The 26,769-nt window shown below is 39.8% G+C and overlaps 1 protein-coding gene across 1 annotated transcript in view; it reads right to left on the bottom strand.

Moving 5' to 3' along the window:
- Nucleotides 1-3,270: 3,270 nt before the first annotated feature.
- The window catches only part of mtnr1bb (melatonin receptor 1Bb), a 127,548-nt gene continuing 104,049 nt past the window's right edge, over nucleotides 3,271-26,769 (bottom strand). Inside the window, exons 2-4 of the mRNA XM_061740642.1 lie at nucleotides 9,094-9,212; nucleotides 8,654-8,998; nucleotides 3,271-3,742 (exon numbers count right to left, since the gene is read on the bottom strand). Coding sequence (XP_061596626.1) covers nucleotides 3,320-3,742; nucleotides 8,654-8,998; nucleotides 9,094-9,212 — 887 coding nt within the window. The 3' untranslated portion in view covers nucleotides 3,271-3,319. The remainder of the gene's footprint in view (nucleotides 3,743-8,653; nucleotides 8,999-9,093; nucleotides 9,213-26,769) is intronic.

Below are 26,769 nucleotides of genomic sequence, written 5' to 3' on the forward strand. Positions count from 1 at the left end.
AGAAGATGCTGTTCCTGTTAGAGTTCTTCATAAATTATATTCTCATAAATAATGACTTTATTCTCATAATATTACTACTTTATTCTCGTAATATTACGACTTTATCCTCGTAATTTCACGACTTTATCCTCGTAATTTCACGACTTTATTCTCGTAATTTCACGACTTTATTCTCGTAATTTCACGACTTTATTCTCGTAATTTCACGACTTTATTCTCGTAATTTCACGACTTTATTCTCGTAATATTTTACGACTTTATTCTCGTAATATTACGACTTTATTCTCATAAATTACGACTTTATTCTCGTAAATTAAGACTTTATTCTCGTAATGTTACGACTTTATTCTCATAATATTACGACTTTATTCTCGTAATATTACGACTTTATTTTCGTAATATTACGACTTTATTCTCATAATATTACGACTTTATTCTAATAAATTACGACTTTATTCTAATAAATTACGACTTTATTCTCGTAATTTCACGACTTTATTCTCGTAATATTACGACTTTATTCTCGTGATTTTACGACTTTATTCTTGTAATATTACGACTTTATTCTCGTAATTTCACGACTTTATTCTCGTAATTTCACGACTTTATTCTCGTAATATTACGACTTTATTCTCATTATATTATGACTTTATTCTCGTAATTTCCACTTTCTCGTAATTTGTCTTAGTTTGGCCCTAATACTCCGTCGTTATATATGTATATATATATATATATATATATATATATATATATATATATATATATATATATAGTGTGTTTATATAGTATATAGTATATAGTGTGTTTAATATATATATATATATATATATATATATATATATATATATTAAACACACTAATGAGTGACATGTTTAGGTTCACCAAGTTCTTCTCACGTCTCAAAATGTTAAAGTTGCAGATAACTGTTATCTGTTATAAACTAATACTGGTGAGTATTTTAATTAATTAGCTATATAACATCAGAACATGGAACTTTAAGATGACGACCACATCTCTTCCTCGTGTAAAGGTCCATGATGTTGGTTCTGGGATAAAACGTTACATAACGCTGGATAAAGCTGGAGCTGTAACGATGTCTGCACCGACAGAAACAGCAGCAACCGCAGACGTTTCCTCCACCACCACATCATACGCACAACGCTCACAAAGTAACACACAGAAGTTAATTATGAGCACCAATCCCAACGGCTCGGCGCTACGCACACTGCAAACACTCAAAATATTACCAGGAATATTTGTCTTATTCTAGTTAAAATGTCTCATTTTAGTAAAAAAATCTCATTACACTTAAAACAAGACTCATCACTGGAAAAAACAACAATTTTCACCCGTTTCAAGTAGATTTTCACTTAAAATAAGTAGAAAAATCAGCCAGATAGATAAATCGAGAAAAAAGTCAAAATTTCGAGAAAAAAGTCGAAATGTCGAGATTAATGTTGAAGTACAATTTTAAGAATAAAGTCAAAATTTCGTGAGTAAAGTTGAAATGTTGAGAAAAAAGGTGAAATTTCGACTTTATTCATGAAATTTAGACTTTTTTCTCGAAATTGTATTTCAACATTATTCTTGACATTTTGACTTTTTTCTCGACATTTCGACTTTTCCGTAACGAGTGAATTGAAAAGTGTTTTATTCTTCTTTTTTTCAATCCAATATTTTTTTGCTTGTAATGAGAAGATAAATCTGGTTCCACTGGCATATTTTTCTACTTATTTCAAGTGAAAATTGACTTGAAACAGGTGAAAATTGTCAAATAACAAGTTATTTTTCCGGTAATGACTCTTGTTTTAAGTGTAATTATATTTTCTGACCAAAAATGAGACATTTTAACTAGAAATAAGACAAATATTCCGGGTGAAATGTTGAGTTTTTGCAGTGCATGATCTGTATCAACCATAAGTGAACTGAATAAAATCAACAATGTTATTACTAAGTTGTTTTGTTTCTTGTTCTTTTCAGTGCAAGAAGGTCAGACTAGGCAGTATAAAGTATTTGCTACTGCAGCATTTAGACGAAGAGTGTAAATCTGACTTTTTCTTCCACTTCCGTGTAAAATTCTCTCCCGTTTGACTCATCGCGTCTCCTTTACTAATTAATCTACAGCATTCAGGTGAGGCGAGTTGAACTATTTGAGGCTTTTTGAAGTTACTAAAGAAGTGTGTTTTAACAGTGGTGGTTACCCAGTTTTGTGACAAATGTCTAAGAGTCTACAGCAGCAGACATTAAAGGATATCACATTTTCAATGTAATATTTAAGTACCATTCACATTGTTAGAGTAACAATAACAACATGAAACTGCAATGCATAGCTCAGTTCTCCAGGGAAACAACATCTCTAAAGGGCTTTTTCTTTCTTGATGTAAATAGCAATTAAAAAAAAAAAAAAAAAAAAAAAAATCCCTATTTAGCTCTTGATCATTTCAAAAACGTGTTCAAGTCTCAAATGCAAAGTAGAAAACAAAGCCATGTCTTTCAGTTTCATCTGCTATTTTTTTTTTTTTTTTTTTTTTTTTTTTTACTCTGTAGCTGCACAACTTTCTGGATATCACATAAAAACAGGAGTTACACTGCAAAAACTCCAAATCTTACCAGGAATATTTGTCTTATTTCTAGTTAAAATGTCTCATTTTTGGTCAAAAAATCTCATTAAACTTAAAACAAGAATCATTACCAGAAAAATAACTTATTTGACAATTTTCACCTGTTTCAAGTCAATTTTCACTTGAAATAAGTAGAAAAATCTGCCAGTGGGACAAGATTTATCTTCTTATTACAAGCAAAAAAATCTTGTTCCACTGGCAGATTTTTCTACTTATTTCAAGTGAAAATCTACTTGAAACAGGTGAAAATTGTTGTTTTTTCCAGTGATGAGTCTTGTTTTAAGTGTAATGAGATTTGTTTTTGACTAAAAAAAGAGACATTTTAACTAGAAATTAGACAAATATCCTTGTTAAGATTTTGAGTTTTTGCAGTGTACGGCAGAGACTGCAAACCCTTTCACACTGCAAAAACTCAAAATCTTACCAGGAATATTCGTCTTATTTCTAGTTAAAATATCTCGTTTTTAGTCAAAAAATGTCATTGCACTTAAAACAAGAGTCATTACCAGAAAAATTACTTATTTGACAATTTTCCCCTGTTTCAAGTGTTTTTTTTTTCCAGTAATCAGTCTTGTTTTTTTAAATGAGATTTGTTTTTGACTAAAAATGAGACATTTTAACTAGAAATAAGACAAATATTCTGGTTAAGATTGTGAGTTTTTGCAGTGCACCACTCGACTGGCCGTATAATCCTGGTTTCATTCTTTGTTGGCGCGATCTCTGACCGACTCGTTGTTGTTGAGCGGCGGCGGCAGCGACTGCTTGCTGCGCATGCTGCGGCCGTCGGTGGCGGCGCGCGACGTCTCCGTCACGAACAGCCGGTTCACCCACACGGACGTGACGATGCGTTTGTACTCGTTCCTGAAGTTTCTGTTGAGCAGGCCGTAGATGACGGCGTTGAGACAGCTGTTGAAGTAGGCCATGAAGTAGCTGACCACGAACAGCCACTCGGGGATGCGCGGCGCCACGCGCGCCGGGTCGATGGCCACCGCCAGGCCGATCAGGTTCAGCGGCGCCCAGCAGATGGCGAACAGCACAAACACCACGAACATGGTGATGAAATTCCTCATGTCGCTCGGCCGGAGGCGCGGGCTCTCCTCCGTCTTCACCTTACGCCGAACCTGGACGGGACGGAGCAGACGAAGGGTAAGTTAGAGAGTAGATCAGAGGTTGGCAACCCGCGGCTCTTTAGCACCGCCCTAGTGGCGGCAGAAGCTCTCGAGGACCAGGATTGCCAGGATTTTTTTTCACTTCGAGAAAAAAGTCGAAATGTTGAGAAAAAAGTCGAAGTGTCGAGAAAAAAGTAAAGATTTCGAGAAAAAAGTAAAGATTTCGAGAAAAAAGTCAAAATGTCGATATTAATGTTGAAGTACAATCTCGATAAAAAAGTCGAAATGTCGAGAAAAAAGTAAAGATTTCGAGAAAAAAGTCGAAATATCGATAATGTTGGAGTACAATCTCGATAAAAAAGTCGAAATCTCGAGAAAAAAGTCAAAATGTCGAGAAAAAAAGTCGAAATGTCGAGATTAATGTTGAAGTACAATTTTGATAAAAAAGTCAAAATTTCGAGAAAAAAGTCGAAATGTCGAGAAAAAAGTAAAGATTTCGAGAAAAAAGTAAAGATTTCGAGAAAAAAGTCAAAATGTCGATATTAATGTTGAAGTACAATCTCGATAAAAAAGTCGAAATCTCGAGAAAAAAGTCGAAATTTCAAGAAAAAAGTCGAAATGTCGAGAAAAAAGTAAAGATTTCGAGAAAAAAGTCGAAATATCGATAATGTTGAAGTACAATCTCGATAAAAAAGTTGAAATCTCGAGAAAAAAGTCAAAATGTCGAGATTAATGTTGAAGTACAATTTAGAGAAAAAAGTCGAAATGTCAAGAAAAAAGTCAAAATTTCGAGAAAAAAGTCAAAATATCGAGATCCTGTTCCTCGAGAGCTTCAATCCAACCCCCCCCTGCAGTACAGCATCACGTCTTCACCTTGATATTATAATTTACAAATCTTTGATGTTTCGTAAGCAACGAAGCCGCTGCGCTTGATTGATGTCGGACCGTTCAGCTGACACATTAAAGTTGGATACGGGGTGCAACGTCAGACATCGTTAGATAACTAATTATGCAGCGCTGCAAGCCACCATCATCCAACATTGAAGGGAGAAAAAATATGTTTTGTGTCCTGAAGATGTCCTGAATTCCCAAAACACAGTCTGCACCTGCTGTTTAGTATTATTGTAAACTGTGAGAGAAGCGCTTGGTTCGCACGGGAGAACTCCCATGTGAACCTGGACTTAGCGTGGGAATTGGCAGGCGGGGGTTGAAGGGGCAACCCCTTCCGCGAGAAAAGTATAAAAGACAGAGAGCCGGAAGTTCCGGTGAGAGTCTGCTGTGGGTCTAGTGCACGGACGCCCAGCCGGGGTTTTTGATGGCTGCCTCTGCCCGGACTGTTCGGCTCTCCCAGTCCTCTGTGTTAGGGTGAGCGTTTATCAAGGCCTAGCCCCTATGTGATTGTATGTTGCTCTGTCATTTGCGGGGGATAACTTGACAAGTTATCCTAGCAAACGGGTAGTTTTGTGGATGTCTTCTATGTAAATGCTTGCTTTTTTGCTAATAAATGTATTCATATCTTATAACAAAAGCGAGTGTGTGTCTGATTCACTTTTGCAGAGGCCGACCCCTCTAGAACCTAAGTGAGATTTCTCCCAAAACATACATCTAGTCAGTGTTACCTTGCTGTAATTAGATGTCATCGTTAGGTTTTTAGATTAAATCCAGTTTATCCAGTTATAATCAAATTTGGAATCTTTTGGAATTTTATTGGTGGATTCGTGGACGACAAATGATTTAAAATGTGAGTTTATTTTTCTGTTTTAGTCACAAATGAATGATATTCATAGTTGAATAAAGTTTGACTTACAGTACCAGACTGTTTTATTTAGCTTTATATGTTTTATCATGTGTCTTATGTATGAAAATAGACCCATTCATTGATGTTGCGCCTTATAATGCCATGCGCCTAATTGTCCGCAAAATACGGTACCTCGCCTGGTAAATGTTTAAACTGTTAGGGCCAAATCCACAAAGAATACATTGCTCCCGCAAATAGCGCTGTGAATTGCGCCGCATTTGCGCCCGCAATTTGCCCCGCTTTAAGGTCCTATTCACAAAAGATTTTGCTCTAATGATATGCAAACACGCCCATAAAGTTTTGCAGCTGAGTGCAATTTCCCCTTGTCTGAGTAAGTGAGCGGAGCTGTTTCCAGTGTTCTCCGTATTTCAGCACACAGATTGGTACTGTTGGGCGTCGCCCACGTGAACTCTGGACTTATAAATGTGTATGAACATTTTGTGAATGTGTATATCCAACTTTGAAACTGCTCAGCTGAAAATCGGCTGCAATGTGCCTCCTGGTGATCTCGGCCGAGGTTAGTCCGTTTACGACCCCCCACTGCCTAGCTCGAGATAGTAAGTTTACGACACCTAGGAGGGGGGTCAGGCGCAGTATAGCCCCCACAAACCCAGCAGGGTTCCCGCCAGACCTGGAGGAACAAAGGAAAAGACAACGCAAAGGGACCAGGAACAGACTCCCTGGGGTTACGACACCAGGGGGGGTTCAGACTCAGTGGAGCCCCAGGAAGCGAGCCCTGAAGGGGGGGACTGTCCCTCTCAGTAAAACCGCCCCAAGCCCAAAAGCGGGAAGCACCCAATCACTTGCCAGGGGCTGGTGACATCACGCAGCCCGCGGAACTCAAAAGCTCCCTTCCTGCCCAGTGCTCACTCTCTCCCTCAGCCAGCGGACCGGACAAGACGTGCCTGCCGACGGTGCAGCCGCTGCCGCATCTACTCCCCGAGAGCCTGGGGTGGGGGGGGAGCCGTTCCGGACCTGCATTAACAGGCCGGGCGTAAAATCCGATACAAGAGCGCGGCGCTCTCAACTCTCTGTCTGCTAACTCCTTTCTTCCTCTTTGAGCACTTTCCCCACACCAGGGACCGTGCGTCCAGGACGACTGCTCCGCCAGAACCCGCCGTAGAAGCTCCAGCCTTGGACCCGCGAACCCCTCCCGCAGCCCGGCGGCACACACGGGACGTGAGCCGACGTTCCGAGGGAGGAACCGGCCCCCCCGTCGCATCGAGGCCGGTGTTGAGGCCGCGGTCAGGACCAGAGAGCCGGCGTGAGGCGCCGCTGCAGCAACTGTTGCCCTTTTCTTTTTGAAGTAGGAGCAGGACAGAGACTGAGGGACCGCTCGCTATCGGAGCATCCCCGCCAGAAGCGATCGGCAGTGGGGGCAAAGCTGAACCGGACCTCTCCGACACCGGGAACCCCCGGCAGGAACCCGGTCACCACCGACAGAACCCGCAGCCCAGATCCAGAATCCAGAGGAGACGTGAGGTGGCGTGTGGGCGATCAGTCAGTTAGAACGGTGTAAAGCTGAACTTATGTTTAATGAGATTACTGTATGCGTATTACTGTACGTTATCATTATTGTGTTCTTTATCATCTTTATTATTATTACATTTGATTCTTTTCTTTTCATTCCATGCATTTAACTTTCATTTCATTTTATTGATTGTTGTTTTCCTAGTTAATTAATTGTTTTATAATACCTAAGCCATTTCTGCCATCAGGTTTATTTGGGGTGTTGCGTTCATCATCTTTTGACACCTGTATGTAAATAAATCCTGATTGATTTTTCATGAGTGGTCGTTGTTATTTCATGCAAGATTTGGTCACAAATTGATTTGTTTAAGCAGAGCCTAGTGTTCGGATATCACGCCTTCATTGTTATTCTGTAAGATATAGTAAGATTTGCTGTTCTGCAGGATAATTCAAATCATATGAGACTGATTTTCGGCTGTTTAGTTATCACAATTCCACCGGAGCAAGGCCCGGCGGTGGTGCCCCGAGGATTTTATTTATCATATTGATAATACGATTTGATAAATAGTCAACTTTATTAATTATTAATAATTATTAATAATATTCATTTATAGCCTTGGATAACTAATCAGCCAAGCTACCCGAGTTGCACAACAGTACATAATGAAAACTGCAGAAATAAAAAATAAAGCGGGTGAAAATCAGAATCTGACGGTAATTCATGTTCTGTGTTTTGCTACACACACCTACAGGTCAGCTGTTAAACACACACATTCTAGATTTATATGTTTATATGGTGGAATTGTTTGTAATAAAGCAGCCCCTTATGTATGGATGAATACTGAGCTCCGTCCTGTTATTTTTATTTTTAAATCCGAGATAAGTCCACAACCCCACTTGATCTGACTGTTTACAGTCATGTCTGACTGTATATTTCACCCTTAATATCATTCAGTATCACACAGGCTTGAATGATATTGAAGAGAGAGAGAAACAGAGACAGAGGGGGAGTGAAGCCTGAATTATGGTTCTGCGTTAAATCGACGCAGAGCCTACGCCGTAGGGTACGGCGTAGGGTACGGCGTAGGGTACGGCGTAGGGTACGCAGCAACACGCACCGTACGCCGTAATCTCTGCGTTGGTGTAACGCGGAACCATAAATCAGCCTTGAGGAGTGAGTTTGCGCGCAGTTAATACACGCTTCAAAAAGACGGTATTTGCTCCACTATTTTTGCGTGTGGCAAATAGCGCTGGCCTTTGTGAATTAGACGGTTTTTGCAATGAGGCTTATTTGCATAGAAAGGAATGTATGAATATTACCCAATTTACATGCATGCAAATGGCACAGGCGCACCATGACACTATTTGCTTGGCAGCGCAGTTTGTGGTGCAATTCGCCCTTTTTTTGCTTTGTGAATTAGACACTCTCTTTTTGTCTAATTTGCACCAGTTTAGTGGCCGCAGAAGCCGCGCAATCCTTTTATGGATTTGGCCCTTAGTAATGATTCTTTCATTAGAGGACAGAATTTAAAAACCTAAAATGTCAACGTCTTCATCATGAGACAAACTTGGATGGGTTTTGCATCATTTAAAGGTAGCAGTGGTTGGTGCCAACTCTTTAGACGGCGATGCCGGCGGCAATGAGGGACACCCACCTGTATCACGAGGACCCAGATGCGTAGATAACAAAAAGTGACAACGGCAATGGGAACCAGGAAGTGGACGACCACGACGGCCACTGTGTAGGAACTGCTGACATTCTGGGCAAAGGTGCAGGAGTAGACCCGCGGGTCGTAGCGCAGGGAACCAACGAAGAAATTTGGAACAATAGCCACGATTGTTAGCACCCAGATTAAGGCAACAAACAGCAAAGTGTTGCGATAGCTGTACAGTCGGCTGTAGGAGAAGGAGTGGCAGATGTAGCAGTATCTGTTCACCGCGATGCCAGTGATGTTGAAGATGGATCCGATGACGCTCAGCCCCATCAGGAACCCGCTGACCTGAATGGAGAACAGGAAGGGGAAAGTGGGATTGTGTTTACTGGTTAATGTAGTGATAATAAAAGGAAAACAGGTTCGGAGTGATGCGGTCCTACCATGCATTGTGTGTTTCCCAGCGCCCAGCCGTCATGGAAAAGCGCGTAGAGGACCAGGGGATACGGGTAGAAGGCGACCACCAGGTCAGCAAATGCAAGGCTTACCACAAACACATTACCTGGAAAAGAAAACACAGAGAGACGAGGTCAGTTCACCTCACATACATTTACGTTATTGTCAGACGAGTAGCGGCATCTCTAATGTCTCATGTTCTCATCACAGAGCACCCATTTCCCCGTCCATGCTCGGTGTTTAGATCCACGGATAAAGCTTGTATATATATATATATAAAGAGTATCAGGGAGAGATTTGCAGATTTACACTATTGTGAGTGGCCATTAAGGATAAGCACATTAAACTGGTGGAAACTAGAGGTGGGTGCAATTCATCGATGTGTCGATGCATCGCGATGCGTCACGTGACGATTTGGAATCGATTAATTAAAGGAGCTTGAGGCAGGATTGAGGCAGGATTTATGAAAAAAATTCGTATACATTTTTTTATACAAGTTTTCTAGTAATAATGTCAGATGAAGCGTTCCAAACCCAAAAGAATGATTCCTCTAGTGTATCTCTCCTTTGCCTTGAACAGGCTGTGTGCTGCAAAATGTGCTGCAATTCAATCCCGAATTTCCCGCGCTGGGCTGCGGATGTGACGTCACATGACGCTGCATGTGCGTTCTCCCCGTTCTCCCGTGCCGGCTTCACTGTTGGCTGCAGTACCCCCAACGGCCGTCGTGGTGAAGGGTGGCGCTAGAGAGTCTCATTTCTTAAAAGGAGCCTCATGCTCCTTTAATGAGTGTTGTTATAGGAACTGAGTTAATTGATTGGCTATTTATTTACAAATGTAGCCACAGATGAAGACAAAATCAATCTTGTATGGAAAAAAGCATTAAAAATCACAATAATCGAAGAATCGTGGCACCAATAATCGAATCGAATCGACAATCGTTATAAACGAAGAATTGAAGAATCGAAGCTCCAATAATTGAAATCGAATCGAATCGTGAGGTTCCCTTGTTTGCACACCCCAGTGGAAACCAGTTCTGAATGCTCTTGGCTCATGCATTGTCCAAACCGAACAAATACCAGGCTGTTGCATGTGATGTGATTTTTCAGGGGGCGCCTATCTCTCAACATCCAGCTTTGTGTGATTGCTGGCAGAAAAAAAAGTAGAGATTACAAAAGGTTTTAGGGCTGCGCTCCACAGCTGATTGCCTTGGCCAGGGACAAAGTTTTATCAGGACTGGCAGAGTCCCATTCCTGACGGAGGAGAGGGACGAAGCACTCAGGGCACGCTAGCCCTTACTCGTCCTGCTTCCTCCCACCCCCGAAAAGAGAAATCTGACGGTGCAAACACACCACTTTGCTCGGTACAACAATCGCCAACGTTGCCAGCGGATTTCCTTACTTGAACAGCTTTATCTTCGCCTCACTATTAAAAGCTAATTCATCATCCACTCAGGCTATCAGGTTCTTTGTGACATCTAATTGTGGACACTCAATTAAATGTCACACGCAGTGCTCGAGTTGAGGGGGATGAGGGGGGATGAGGGGGACGGCATCCCCCCCTGAAATAAAAACGGTCCAAATCATCCCCCCTGAAATAAAAACGGTCCAAATCATCCCCCCTGAAATAAAAAAGGTCCAAATCATCCCCCCTGAAATAAAAACGGTCCAAATCATCCCCCCTGTAAAACTGCCATCCCTCCTTTCCATCCCTTATGTCATTTCATCAATGAATGTGGTTTTACTGATATTTCAACATTTAGAGTCATCACCAGAAAAATAACACCAGAAAAATAACTTATTTGACCATTTTCACCTGTTTCAAGTACATTTTCACTTGAAATAAGTAGAAAAATCTGCCAGTGGAACAAGATTTATCTTCTCATTACAAGCAAAACAAATCTTGTTCCACTGGCAGATTTTTCTACTTATTTCAAGTGAAAATCTACTTGAAACAGGTGCAAATTGTTGTTTTTTCCAGTGATGAGTCTTGTTTTAAGTGTGATGAGATTTATTTTACTAAAATTAGACATTTCATTTTCATTTTTCATTTTATTCTTTATTTCATTCAAAAAACAAAACAATTTAATACAAACACAAATACAAATGTTCCTAACTTATGAATGAAAAGGGAGCAGAAAGAAGAAGAATCTTATCTGATCTGCCCCTTTCACAAATAACATAAATTAAAAATAATAATAAAAAAAAACAACTAAGTGAATAAAAACAACTAAAATAAAATTAAAATAACATTAAATAAAATGACCACCGCCTACGGGTATGTCAATCAAACTCAACATTTTTCGTTATATTTCCTTAACATACAGGCTTTAATTGTTCTTTTAAATGTAATGTTTGATTTGGATTCTTTTTACATTTAACTAGAAATAAGACAAATATTATTAGACAAATTATTAGACAAATATTCTTGTTAAGATTTTGAGTTTTTGCAGTGATCCATGTTACTTATCCTGTGAAGGACAGAGTCATATTGATAAGTTCAGAAAAGTGTTTTTTATTGTTGTGTTTTGATGTATTTGATGTAAGCCCAGTGGATATTTAAAGCTTACAGAAGGCTGCATTTAACTGCTGCTATGTCATTCCTGCAGTATTTCTGCAGGTGTTTTGGTCACTGCTATTATTTGTAATATATTATATTATTTGTAATCAGCACAAATGATCTGTCCCCATACGATCAAATCCTCCATCCCCCCTGATTTGTTTTTACAACTCGAGTACTGGTCACACGGTAGTGTAATGTGGGTTTTTTTTCTCACAATACCCCACGTTACACTGATGTAGTCGTCCTCTCCGTTGGGTTTGTTATGGAAGCGTGGATAACAGAAAAGGACAGGGGGAAGATAAATAACCTGATCAACAAAAAGCCGACGCCATCGTTGGCTCCCCTCCAGGTTCCTTGGAGGTTACGTTGGAGAGGAGAACATGCATAAAATTGAGAAACATTCTGAAATATGGAGACGAACCCCCAACCCCCCCACATTTCCACAAAAAGTTTCCACATTTCCACAAAAAGTGGAAATGTCGAGAAAAAACGTCAAAATGTCGAGAAAAAAGTGGAAATGTCAAAATTAATGTTGAAGTACAATTTCAAGAAAAAAGTCAAAATGTCGAGAAAAAAGTGGAAATGTCGAGAAAAAAGTGGAAATGTCGAGAAAAAAGTGGAAATGTCGAGAAAAAAAGTGGAAATGTCGAGAAAAAAAGTCAAAATGTCAAGAAAAAAGTTTAAATTTCGAGAAAAAAGTCAAAATGTCGAGAAACAAGTCAAAATTTCAAGAAAAAAGTCAAAATGTCGAGAAAAAAGTGGAAATGTCGAGAAAAAAGTGGAAATGTCGAGAAAAAAAGTGGAAATGTCGAGAAAAAAAGTCGAAATGTCGAGAAAAAAAGTCAAAATGTCAAGAAAAAAGTTTAAATTTCGAGAAAAAAGCCGAAATGTCGAGTTGAAATTTCAAGAAAAAAGTCAAAATGTCGAGAAAAAAGTGGAAATGTCGAGAAAAAAGTGGAAATGTCGAGAAAAAAGTGGAAATGTCGAGAAAAAAAGTGGAAATGTCGAGAAAAAAAGTCAAAATGTCAAGAAAAAAGTTTAAATTTCGAGAAAAAAGCCGAAATGTCGAGTTGAAATTTCAAGAAAAAAGTCAAAATGTCGAGAAACAAGTCAAAATTTCAAGAAAAAAGTCAAAATGTCGAGAAAAAAGTGGAAATGTCGAGAAAAAAGTGGAAATGTCGAGAAAAAAAGTGGAAATGTCGAGAAAAAAAGTGGAAATGTCGAGAAAAAAAGTCGAAATGTCGAGAAAAAAAGTCAAAATGTCAAGAAAAAAGTTTAAATTTCGAGAAAAAAGCCGAAATGTCGAGTTGAAATTTCAAGAAAAAAGTCAAAATGTCGAGAAAAAAGTCAAAATTTTGAGAAAAAAGTCGAAATGTCGAGTTGAAATTTCAAGAAAAAAGTCAAAATGTCAAGAAAAAAAGTTGAAAATTCAAGAAAAAAGTCAAAATGTTGAGAAAAAAAAAGTCCAAATTTTGAGATTAAAGGGGACCTATTATGAAAACCAGGTTTTCTCTTGCTTTAACATATAGAAAGTGGTCTCCCCTCAGCGGGGAAGATAAATAACCTGATCAACAAAAAGCCGACGCCATCATTGGCTCCTCTCCAGGTTCCTTGGAGGTTACGTTGGAGAGGAGAACATGCATAAAATTGAGAAACATTATGAAATATGAAGACGACCTCCCCAACCCCCCCACAGTGCCTGTGGTGGATTGAACAGTTTCTGCAGCAGCAGCTGCTCGTGTTTCCCTGCTCTATAAAACTCTCTAAAGGGTCATTTGTACCTGCTGCAGTTGAGCTTTTTTAATCGTATGCTGTGGCAGCAAGAGGCTCAACTCTGCAGCTCTGTAGTGAAAGGTGACGCCACGGTTGTAGCCAGGCTGACCTTTTGAAAAAGTAGAAAGCCTGAAATATCAGCTGGATGGCCAAAAATATATACACTTTAGTTGTAGGGCTAAAAATTCTTATATATATATATAGTTTGGAGGCCAAATGAGCTGGGACGGGCTCCAGCAGACCCTGGTGACCCTGCAGAGGATAAAGCGGGTAAAGATAATAGTTGGATGGATGGATAGTTTGCAGGCCAGAGCTTCAGGAGCTGCATCCTGACCTGCATACACATATATATATATATATATATATATATATATATATATATATATATATATATATATATATATATATATATATATATATATATATATATACATATATGTATATATATATATATATATATATATATATATATATATATATATATATATATATATATATATATATATACACACACACACACACAAACACAGGACTGTCTCAGAAATGTCGAGAAAAAAAGTCAAAATGTCAAGAAAAAAGTTTAAATTTCGAGAAAAAAGCCGAAATGTCGAGTTCCAAAAAGTCTAGAGTTTGCCAGGGCACATGCCGACAAAGGTGAGCGCTACTGGGACTCCATACTGTGGAGTGATGAGACCAAAATCAATCTTTTTGGAACCGATGGCTTCAACACTGTCTGGCGTCGCAAGGGTGAGGAATACAAAGAAAAGTGCATGGTGCCCACAGTGAAACATGGAGGGGGTAGTGTCCTTATGTGGGGCTGCATGAGTGCTGCTGGTGTTGGGGAGCTGCATTTCATTGATGGCATCATGAATTCAGAAATGTACTGCTCTATACTGAAAACTAAGATGCTTCCATCACTTCTTGCCCTTGGTCGTCGTGCCCTTTTCCAACACGACAATGATCCTAAGCACACATCTAAAGCCACTGCTGGCTTTCTGAAAAGGAACATGGTGAGAGTGATTCCGTGGCCAAGTATGTCACCTGATCTGAACCCAATTGAACATCTTTGGGGAATTCTAAAGAGACAGGTTGAGCATCACTCTCCATCCAACATCCAATCTCTGAAAGAGGTCATTGTAGAAGAATGGAAAAAGATTGATGTTGCCAAATGTCGCCAACTTGTGTATTCCATGCCCAGGAGACTTGAAGCTGTCATTAAAAATAATGGAGGCCATACAAAGTACTAAATGTACTAAATTTAGTAGTTTTTGTTGTGGGGTGTACTCATTTTTGCACCACACTAATTTGACTAAAAAAGGAAAATATGGCATCTGAGTTATATTATTAACCTTTGTTTTAAGTCAAAAGTTCAACAGATGCTGTATTAAACGTAATCTGTGCACATTTTGGAAATATTGTTTGTTTTCAATGAGATATTGTATAAAATGTTACTTTTCAAAGGGGGTGTACTCATTTATGCTGGGCACTGTATATGTATATATATATATATATATATATATATATATATATATATATATATATATATATATATATATATATATATATATATATATATATATATATATATATATATATGTATATATATATATATATATATATATATATATATATATATATATATACACACACACACACACAAACACAGGACTGTCTCAGAAAATTAGAATATTGTGATAAAGTCCTTTATTTTCTGTAATGCAAAAGTGTCATACATTCTGGATTCATTACAAATCAACTGAAATATTGCAAGCCTTTTATGATTTTAATATTGCTGATCATGGCTTACAGCTTAAGAAAACTCAAATATCCCATCTCAAAAAAATTTAATATTCTGGGAATCTTAATCTTAAACTGTAAACCATGATTAAAATAATAAAAGGCTTTATTGATTTGTAATGAATCCAGAATGTATGACATTTTTGTTTTTTTAATTGCATTACAGAAAATAAAGAACTTATATATATACATATATATATATATATATATGTATATATATATATATATATATATATATATATATATATATATATATATATTAGGGCTGTCGATGCATTTTTTTAATCGCAATTAATCGTGTTCCATAGTTAACTCGCGATTCATCCCATATTAATTTCACATTTATTAACAACATGAGAAAGGGCAAATATGCTGTTTTATGCCAATGTTTATTCAACTTTCCACAAAAAAAAGGTTTTTACCTGAATGTAACATTCCTTCATAAATACAAACACAATGTAGTCCCAACTTTACACTTGTAAAGACTAACTTAAGATTCCTTGTGTTTTTAAGCAGCTCAAAGTAAAACAATGAACCATATGCATCACAAACATCGTACAAGAAGTGCATTGGTCAGTTTAATTTTCCATGTAATTATGTCTGACCTCATATGGAGGAAAATTAAAAGTTCAAAAAATATCCCCTTCTCCTAAGTGGGATCAAAACGCCTTTTTTGCAGCTGCTATCCAGCGCTGTCTGGTTTTGCCATCTGGCATCTTTTTGAAAGTGAACTTGCCGTTCAAAATTCTCTTTTCATTCTCCATCTTTCCTTGCTTTTCAAAAAGGTTCACGCAGTAGTTCACCATACTTTTCCTCAAGCTACGGTGCCGTCAACCGCCAGAAATTATATAATGTATAATATCCATACATATAACATCCATACAACAAGATAATATCCTTTATGGTGATGTACAGTAGCTAATTCTAACCCTAACCTATTGATGGTGACAGATACAAATGTCAGGCTACTGCTAAGTTACCAAAGACGTGCTAGTCGGTAAAACTAAAAACAATGATGCAATCATTTGGTAAAGGTTCATGTTCAAAGGGGTGGATTATGTCGAAATTTCAAGAAAAAAAGTCAAAATGTCTTTCTTCCTTTTTCCTTTCCTTGTTAATCTTGATATTACAACTTTTTTCCTTGAAATTTTGACTTTTTTCTCGACATTTCGTTTTTTTTTTCTCGAGATTGTACTTTAACATTAATCTGGACCCTGGGGGCCCTCGGGGCCCTGTCCCTGGCCGGTGGGGGCCTTGGGGGCCTATGGGGGGGGTTGCCTCATGGCGGTGGGGGGGGTGGCTGGGGAGGGCTCGGGCGGGGGGCTGTGGCTTGGGCGTCTCCGGGTCCCCCGGGGGGGGCTGGGGAGTGGACGTGGTGGTCCCGCTCGGAAGGCCCGGCCCTGCCTGGGTGGGGAGTGGCTGTCTGCGCTGGGTGGGGGCCGAGTGCCCCTGCGGATGTGGGGACTCCGTGACCCTTGGGGTGTCCGCCGGGGTGGCCTCGGGGGGGGGGTGGGGCCGGGTCCGGGGATCGGGCCTCCCCTGACCGGGGGGTGCACGGGCGGGCGCGGCGGCGGGGTGGCACCATTCCCAGGTGTCTATGTCTTATGTTGTCAGTAAGAATGGGAGGATGTTGGACCGTTTCCCCCTCCGTCTGGGGGCTCCGGCGGCGCCGGGGGCGCGCGTGGAGGTACGGTGGGGCCCTGGCCCGGCTCGGAGGGCCGGCCCCGTCTACTGGATGGCCGGTGGGGGGACGCGGGTGTCTTATCAGGGCCGGCTTTGCTGGTCCTGCCTCCTGGCTTCGGCCTCCGCTCCCCCTCCTTCCCCCCCTACACGATTCATACGCACATAGGCGAAGGGCGGGGGGTCCGGGTTGTGGGGGGCACCGTCCCGCGTGGCCCGGCACTCCCCGCCTCACGGTTTTAACAGCAAAATAGACACTGCACATTCAACACTTAATAAATACATTTGACAAGGACACGTAGTTCGGGAGGGGGGGGGTCGGTGTCAAATCAATACTTGGCCCTCCCCCTCCCTGTTTTTATGGCATTAATCACATGCACTCAACACCAGGGGCGGGAGGGGGTCCCACATCACCCGCGTTCCCTCACCGGCCTGGGATAGGTGGGTCGGGATACCCGGGCCTGGCGGGGCTCGCCGTGCAGCCTGGGGCGCCTTCTGGCGGTGCTGGACCCCCCCGGGGAGGGGGAAACGGTGCTGGACCCCTCCGAGGAGGGGGAAACGGTGCGTGATTGTGTGTCTGTGTCGGTGAGAATGCGGTATGGAAGGGTCCTGCCATGGAGGATTTGAGCCTCCATTGGCAGGACAACAAAACTTAAAGGTATTGTGACATCATTTTTAACATGCTTTTAACACTATTAAAAGTCTTGGCCAACATCCCTCAAATGTGTCTAAAAGAGTGTAACAATAAAAACTTCACTCTAGTACTCTATTCCTGGCTTTTTATTACAGTGTTTTTTTGCGCCGTGAAAAACGCTTCCTTTCCCCCCTTTCCTGTCAATCATTGCTGCGCTCCTCCTCCAAACCTCCTCCTCCTCCAGCCATACGCTCACAGCGGCGTCTGAGAGTTAAGCCGGGAGCGACAGGCGAAGCATGCACGGAAAATCAGCACGGCGAACCACAGCAAACAATCATAAAAATAAAGGCATGCAAGCAGCACTGTCCCCTTATCTTAAATCCAGTCAGTGGCCGCGGGTCTTCTTAGCAGTTTTCCTCCGGTGATTAGAACAAAAGAGGCTCTAAACAGCTCCGTGTTAAGCCAGATTTATGGTTCCGCGTTAAATCGACGCAGAGCCTACGCCGTAGCGTTCAGCGTACGGTGCGCGTCGCCGCGTAACCCTACGCCGTAGGCTCTGCGTCGGTGTAACGCGGAACCATAAATCAGCCTTTGCGCCGTTTTTGCATAGTTATGCGGAAAATCCCAGAAAGCACACAATACACTGAATGTTAAAAGTTCGTTGTTTTTTGGGTGTAATTGATGTCAAGACACCCAACAAAACACAAAAAATCAAGAAAAATGTGTTTTTCATGTCACAATCCCTTTAATAATTTATCAATATTATATTATACAAAGATGGTTATTATTATTATTATTATTATTATTATTATTATTATTATTATTATTATTATTATTATTATTAGTATTATTATTATGTATAGTATATCATATTATTATAAGTATAGATATCGGATAGTTGAATGGATGAATGAATGGGATGCCTGGGTCTGGGGCCCTCCGTTGTCGGGCCTGCACGGGTGTCGCCTTGTTGGGGGGTTCTCTCTCTCCGGGCCCGTCTCCGGTCCCCCCCGCTGCCTCTGCGGCGGGGCGCCCCTCTGGTCTTGGAGGGCCACTTCGTGGGGGGCGGGTGCGCCTGCCCGCGTCGGCGGCCGGGGCGGCTCTGTCTCTCCGGGCAGGCTGGCCCCCTGCCGGGTGGGGGTCGTTGGCCTGAAGGGTGAGGGCCTCCTGGCCGCGTGTCCGGCCCGGACCGGGTGGCCGGGGATTGCCTGGGTCGCGGTCCGCCGCCGCGGGATCCCTGGCTGCTTCTTCCCGCACCGTGGGGGCCCCGCCCGCGGGCCCCCTCGGCCGCCGCCGGGGGGGGCTCGCAGGCGGTGGGTTGCCTCCCTCCTACTTCTCCCCTCTGTGGGGTTGCCGGTGGCCTGGGTTCCGGGCTCTTCCGTGTCGGCCCCTGGTCTCGCGGGTGGCGGGGTTGCTCCCCCCCCTCCCCCACTATAGATACACTTCAGGTGGAGCTTTGTTTGGTTTATTACACACACACACACACACACACACACACACACACACACACACACACACACACACACACACACACACACACATAGTCACTTAGTCACACGCATATACACACACACACACATACACACACACACACACACACACACACACACACACACACACACGCACACACACACACGCGCACACACACACACACACACACACACAGTCACTTAGTCACACGCATATACACACACACACACACACACACACGCATGATCATATACATACACACACACACACATAGACATACACACTGGCTTGTTCACCTGCATGCTGGCTCTCTAGTTTTTGGGCTTAGGTAGCGGTAGCGATAGCTTAGCTCAGACTGCAATCAGATCTCAAGATTTAGGTCGATTGCTGTTATTCTTTTGGTTGGCTCCGTGCCGGTTTCGTGCTTTGTTTGTGGTTTCCAGTGCTTGACGTGTGTTTCCGTGTGTTCCTGCTTCCTGGATTGGCAGTGGATGTCGTCACCCGCCCCCCCCCCCCCCCCCCCAAAAAAAAAAATAAATAAATAAAAATCACTGGGTTTGTATGTTTATATTTATGTATGTGTACGTATGGCATGCCGTTCAGGAAATTAATATTTGAATATATTGAATGAACCTTGAATATATTGAATGAAACCCCGAATATATTGAATGAACCTTGAATATATTGAATGAACCTTGAATATATTGAATGAAACCCCGAATATATTGAATGAACCTTGAATATATTGAATGAACCTTGAATATATTGAATGAAACCCCGAATATATTGAATGAACCTTGAATATATTGAATGAACCTTGAATATATTGAATGAAACCCCGAATATATTGAATGAAACTCTGAATATATTGAATGAACCTTGAATATATTGAATGAACGAACCTTGAATATATTGAATGAACGAACCTTGAATATATTGAATGAAACTCTGAATATATTGAATGAAACTCTGAATATATTGAATGAACCTTGAATATATTGAATGAACCTACCTTGAATATATTGAATGAAACTCTGAATATATTGAATGAACCTTGAATATATTGAATGAACGAACCTTGAATATATTGAATGAAACCCCGAATATATTGAATGAACCTTGAATATATTGAATGAACCTTGAATATATTGAATGAAACCCCGAATATATTGAATGAAACTCTGAATATATTGAATGAACCTTGAATATATTGAATGAACGAACCTTGAATATATTGAATGAACGAACCTTGAATATATTGAATGAAACTCTGAATATATTGAATGAAACTCTGAATATATTGAATGAACCTTGAATATATTGAATGAACGAACCTTGAATATATTGAATGAAACTCTGAATATATTGAATGAACCTTGAATATATTGAATGAACGAACCTTGAATATATTGAATGAAACTCTGAATATATTGAATGAACCTTGAATATATTGAATGAACGAACCTTGAATATATTGAATGAAACTCTGAATATATTGAATGAAACTCTGAATATATTGAATGAACCTTGAATATATTGAATGAACGAACCTTGAATATATGGAATGAACGAACCTTGAATATATTGAATGAACGAACCTTGAATATATTGAATGAACGAACCTTGAATATATTGAATGAACGAACCTTGAATATATTGAATGAACGAACCTTGAATATATTGAATGAACGAACCTTGAATATATGGAATGAATGAACCTTGAATATATTGAATGAACTTTGAATATATATATATACCTTGACTGACTGAGTGTTAAGGGGGTTGAGTTGCCGCGCGGTGACGCAATTCTAGCAGGGATGCAAAACTTGGCATAACACCGGTGCAGTTACAACAATTACCAGGAGAAAGAGATGCAATTACCAGGAGAAAGAGATGCTGGTTCTTCAGGTCCTCTGTATGAACCAAACTGAACCTACATTCAACCAGAATGACCCCATTTATACAAGAAACCACATTTAACGTTACGTCAAAACAATCAACAGTTATTGGGCTACTTATAAACTGTTTATCCCATACATACAGCCCAACATCTGCCAAGTAATCTGTATTACATCTACATCTGTATTACAAAGTGCACAGATTTAAGCTTCAGGCCCCAGTATAGTTGTTAAAGGTAGCTGTGTGTGTGTGTGTGTGTGTGTGTGTGTGTGTGTGTGTGTGTGTGTGTGTGTGTGTGTGTGTGTGTCCGTAAGAGAGCATATCTGCATGTATCATATTAACTCATAACAGGAAGCATTACATTAATCTTTGTTCTTACTGGTATTTTCTTCTACAGGAAGAGCTGCAGCAAGGTGCGCATTTATGGAATACCCACATTATCCGCAACAGCAGAAATGCAGTAGCTCCAAATGGACGTCCAATTCTTATGTACACCATCCCTCGTCTATTTGGAGGACAAGATCACCTGAAAGAGGTCTCTCAGGAAGCAGTGGGCTTGTAAACAAGAATGCCAACAAAGAGGACCTTATCCTTGTGATGAAACTATATTCAGCTTGTAATAATGGCAGATAAATTCTTACACCCTTCCTGAGAACATACATACTTAAAGCCTTATAAATTTGTCTGGAAATCACAGACAAGCATTCTGACCTGCTGACTGAAATGAAGTGTACTGGTTGTGCGGGAGCGTGTCTACATGTTCCCACAGCTCTATGTTCCCACAGCCCTATATTCTTTATATCCTATATTCATTTTTTAAAGACATCTGTTTCTGCACCGTCAATCACAGTGCAATAAACACCACTGGTAATGAAAAAGACACAAATTCCAGTTAAATTCAAAGAAATTATCAACTTTAAATAACCATGGAGATTTGTTTGTTTACAAATATTTGCATTAAGTAGGAAAAAATAATAATTGGGTGACAACACGTTTGCTGTCATATGCAACAACTTGCTGATAAACAGTTTGGCAGATGGAAAATGTATAAGACCAGTTTGCATGTCTTAATCTGTGCAGAAAAAGAGAATATCTAAATGGGTTTAACAAATTATTTTGCCTGCACTGCACATCTGCTCACTTAAAACAAAAAAAGGGGCCAGGCTCCTGAGTCCCACGTGGCAGTAGAGTTCATTCAGTGCTGTGTCCTGCTCATCATGAGAAGAGGTTCTTCCTGCCCAAACTCTGAGACTGTTGTGTTGTTTGTATCCCTTTATTTTTGTTTTCATGATATAAAACAGACATTTTTTCACTGTTGATACCAAAAACATTTGTCAATCTTCATGTTTCCAATGTGGATTTGTTTTAAATCGTATTTGGATGAAAATAATCAGTGAAACTACTAACACTCACTTACTGACAGATTTCTGTCAAATGCCAAAATATGAAAAATGTCAAAATCATTTAAGAATAAATAAAACATGTACATTTGTCATGCACTTGTCATTATTTTCGTTCATATAGAACGAGAGAGGTCTTAATTTGATATGGTTTCTATGAATACACATAAGAGAAAAAAATGAAATTTTATGAAAGACCAAAAATGACAGTGAACATTCACTTTGAAAGCTGAAACTATTCATTTATTTTCATTTAAGCATTGTAGCAACATGCATCTTATATCATATATAATATCACAAAATGACGTGTCTAAAACATAGACTTAACCATATTGATTCATTCCGCCATTCTTAGTACCGTGCACTGTTCCCCAACTGTGATATTTTCATCAAATACAGCTTCCTCCTGATAGTTTAATATGTCATGACTAAATGTCTCAAATTTTCCAAATTTCTTTTTTCCGTGTGGGGAAAAAAGGTCTTTAGCATACTGTAACATGTCAGCTTTTATTGATTCTTTGGGTACATCAATGGCCCTTGTTCCGCCTCTTTTACATTTCCTCACTTGTTTACCTTCATGAATCCACCCTAACTCAACTTTTCTGGTCTTTCTTTTCAGCCGATCTGTTGTTTTTTCGATAACGTATTTTCTGCTTTGGAGAAGAAGTGTCCTCCTGATCAGATTTCTTATCATTCTTCCCATCAATGCCCATCTTTTTCTTTAGTTTTTCAAGCAGTGAATGTTATTTTGGTTCTCTTGCACTTGCACCTTGATTTTCCATACAGAAGCGTCTTCCTGATATCTGATCTCCATATGTTGGGATGTTCCAGCCAGAGTGTCATCATCCATACAGTCAATGACTGTGGCACCAATCTGTCAAAACAGACAGAATTATTACAACTCAAGGACAAGACAACATCCTCCCACCACAGTTCCCACAGTTTTATCAATTCATTTTCTAAACTTTTCCATAATATTTGATGCCATTTCCATGACTTTAATAGTAGTTTAAAATAAGCAGAACAATATATAGATCATAGGGCGCAATAATGAGGCTCTTACTCCAGGAGGAGGAGGAGGAGAGGAAGAGAAGGATTGATGGGGAGAGGAGGAGGAGGAGGAGGAGGAGGAGGGGAGGAAGAGAAGAAGAGAAGGAGTGATGGGGAGAGGAGGAGGAGAGGAAGAGAAGAAGAGAAGGAGTGATGGGGAGAGGAGGAGGAGAGGAAGAGAAGAAGAGAAGGAGTGATGGGGAGAGGAGGAAGAGGAGGAGGAGAGGAAGAGAAGGAGTGATGGGGAGAGGAGGAGGAGGAGGAGAGGAAGAGAAGGAGTGATGGGGAGAGGAGGAGGAGCAAGAGAGTACAAGGAGAGGAGGAGAAAATGAGGGGACACTGTGGGAACCCTGCCATGTGCATGCTCTCTCTCTCACACACACACACACACACACACACACACACACACACACACACACACACACACACACACACACACACACACACACACACACACACACACACACACACACACACACCTACCTACCTTTAACCTTTACCTTTTACCTTTTACCTTTACCTGTAACTATACACAACTATACTGGGGCCTGAAGCTTAAATCGGTGCACTTTGTAATACTGTTTTAAAAGTGCTAAATAGTTGACAGATTACTTGGCAGATGTTGGGCTGTATGTATGGGATAAACAGTTTATAAGTAGCCCAATAACTGTTGATTGTTTTGACGTAACGTTAAATGTGGTTTCTTGTATAAATGGGGTCATTCTGGTTGAATGTAGGTTCAGTTCGGTTCATACAGAGGACCTGAAGCAGCAGCATCTCTTTCTCCTGGTAATTGTTGTAACTGCACCGGTGTTATGCCAAGTTTTGCATCCCTGCTAGAATTGCGTCACCGCGCGGCAACTCAACCCATTAACACTCAGTAATGACACTTTAAAATCAAAGGTTGATAGAAATCACATGGTAATTCAGGGCAGGGATGCAAAACTGTGCATAGTACCGGTGTTACCCGGTAACCCTGGCTGGCTGACTAAGTTAGGTTATACTAGCTGCATGACTGAGCCTTGACAGCAGTGAAATAAAGTTTTCACAAGAAGTTTTATACACTTACATGTTCTTGTTCCATGCGTGAGAGGAACTCTTCTGGTACACCGCGATTTCGTAGAAAGCTCAACAGTGGAGTAACTTTATCCATGTTTTGGGTCGTGGTGATGCCAGTTCACAACCGGAACACATGAGACTCAGCCCGGCCCGACTCAAGCCACAACAACAAACTATCATGTGATGAATAGTACATAAACGTGAAACGTTTATTGTTATAACAATAAACGTTTCATGTTATAACATGATACTGATATTTTTTTCTCTGGTTTCTGTGGCTAGATTGGAGCTGACTGGCTCATATTTGCAGCAGCAGCAAATATGATGTTCAAGATGGCGTTAATGATGACGTCAGTCAAGGTATATATATATATTCAAAGTTCATTCAATATATTCAAGGTTCATTCATTCCATATATTCAAGGTTCGTTCATTCAATATATTCAAGGTTCGTTCATTCAATATATTCAAGGTTCGTTCATTCAATATATTCAAGGTTCGTTCATTCAATATATTCAAGGTTCGTTCATTCAATATATTCAAGGTTCGTTCATTCCATATATTCAAGGTTCGTTCATTCAATATATTCAAGGTTCATTCAATATATTCAGAGTTTCATTCAATATATTCAGAGTTTCATTCAATATATTCAAGGTTCGTTCATTCAATATATTCAAGGTTCATTCAATATATTCAGAGTTTCATTCAATATATTCAGAGTTTCATTCAATATATTCGGGGTTTCATTCAATATATTCAAGGTTCATTCAATATATTCAAGGTTCATTCAATATATTCGGGGTTTCATTCAATATATTCAAGGTTCATTCAATATATTCAAGGTTCATTCAATATATTCGGGGTTTCATTCAATATATTCAAGGTTCATTCAATATATTCAAGGTTCATTCAATATATTCGGGGTTTCATTCAATATATTCAAGGTTCATTCAATATATTCAAGGTTCATTCAATATATTCGGGGTTTCATTCAATATATTCAAGGTTCATTCAATATATTCAAGGTTCATTCAATATATTCAAATATTAATTTCCTGAACGGCATGCCATATGTACGCATATGTATGCGTATATATATATATATATATATATATATATATATATATATATATATATATATATATATATATTAAATATAGTAATAATGCACATATATATACTTTTGGTTTCTACCATCATGGTATCAATCATTAATATGTGTGCGGACAAGGGAGAAAAAAAAAAAAAAAAAACATTAATCTGGACATTTCAACTTTGTTCTCGAAATTTTGACTTTTTTCTCGACATTTCGACTTTTTTTCTTTTTTTTCTTTTTTCTTTGTACTTCTTTTTCCCTTTTGTTACAATTCTTGTTACAAAAGAAGAAATAATCTACCAAACACTGATCTGTGTCATTTCCTTACTTTCTGTGCTAAATTCAGGATGTACGATGTGGGTCTTGTTTGTCAACCCAGAAATGTCACCACGGACGGTGATTTATAAAGAGGAGACATCAGTTCAGTAGCTCCTGTACGAAGTCTTGAGGGAAATAGAGATGTGCTGCTTATACACCGTAATGAATTGCTGCAGTTACTGTAGATTTACAACGTTGCTTTACTGTATTTCGGATCAATTGTAGATTAAGGAGTGAAATATTCCCCCGCTTTTCAATAAATCAACAGTTAATTCATACCTAAACTGCATTTAGCTGTCAGTGTAAAGCAATATTTCCTCTCCTCAAACACAAAAGAATGAAAGGGGGTTAAATGCATGGACTAATTGTGGACTTTAATGAGCGTGTAGACGACATTACGGCTAAAATACGCTCCTTCTGTCACACAGGTCATTAATGTTTGTTCCATTACATGTTGAGTTAAGTCGTTTATTTACCACCCCGTGGGATTAGAGCGGCTCTTACATCACAGACGCAGCGGGGTGTCGGATTGATCATGATTGCTGTGTAAGCACAGATCAGGAAATGTAAAGCGGGCAGCACTTCAGAGGACGCGACGCTCGGAGAAGCAGAAAGTGCTCTGAGCAAACGTGATAAAGGGGAGACTTATCTCCCGCTGCAGTGGTCTCATGCAGAGATGCAGCGATAACACGGGGTACATGTGCTCATGCACGCTGAACTTTCACAAGTGGAGTTTAAATGAGTAAACAGATCAATTATAACCAAACAAAGAGGTGTCATTACTATGGAGGATTTTTTGTGCCAAAATTAAATAAATAAATACATCATTAATTAATTAAAATGGGAATGAAATATATCATTAATTAATTAAATGTGTCATTAATTAATTAAAATTAGAATGAAATATGTCATTAATTAATTCAAATACA

The sequence above is a fragment of the Cololabis saira genome, chromosome 14 (assembly GCF_033807715.1).
Source record: "Cololabis saira isolate AMF1-May2022 chromosome 14, fColSai1.1, whole genome shotgun sequence".
Classification (NCBI taxonomy): Eukaryota; Metazoa; Chordata; class Actinopteri; order Beloniformes; family Belonidae; genus Cololabis; species Cololabis saira.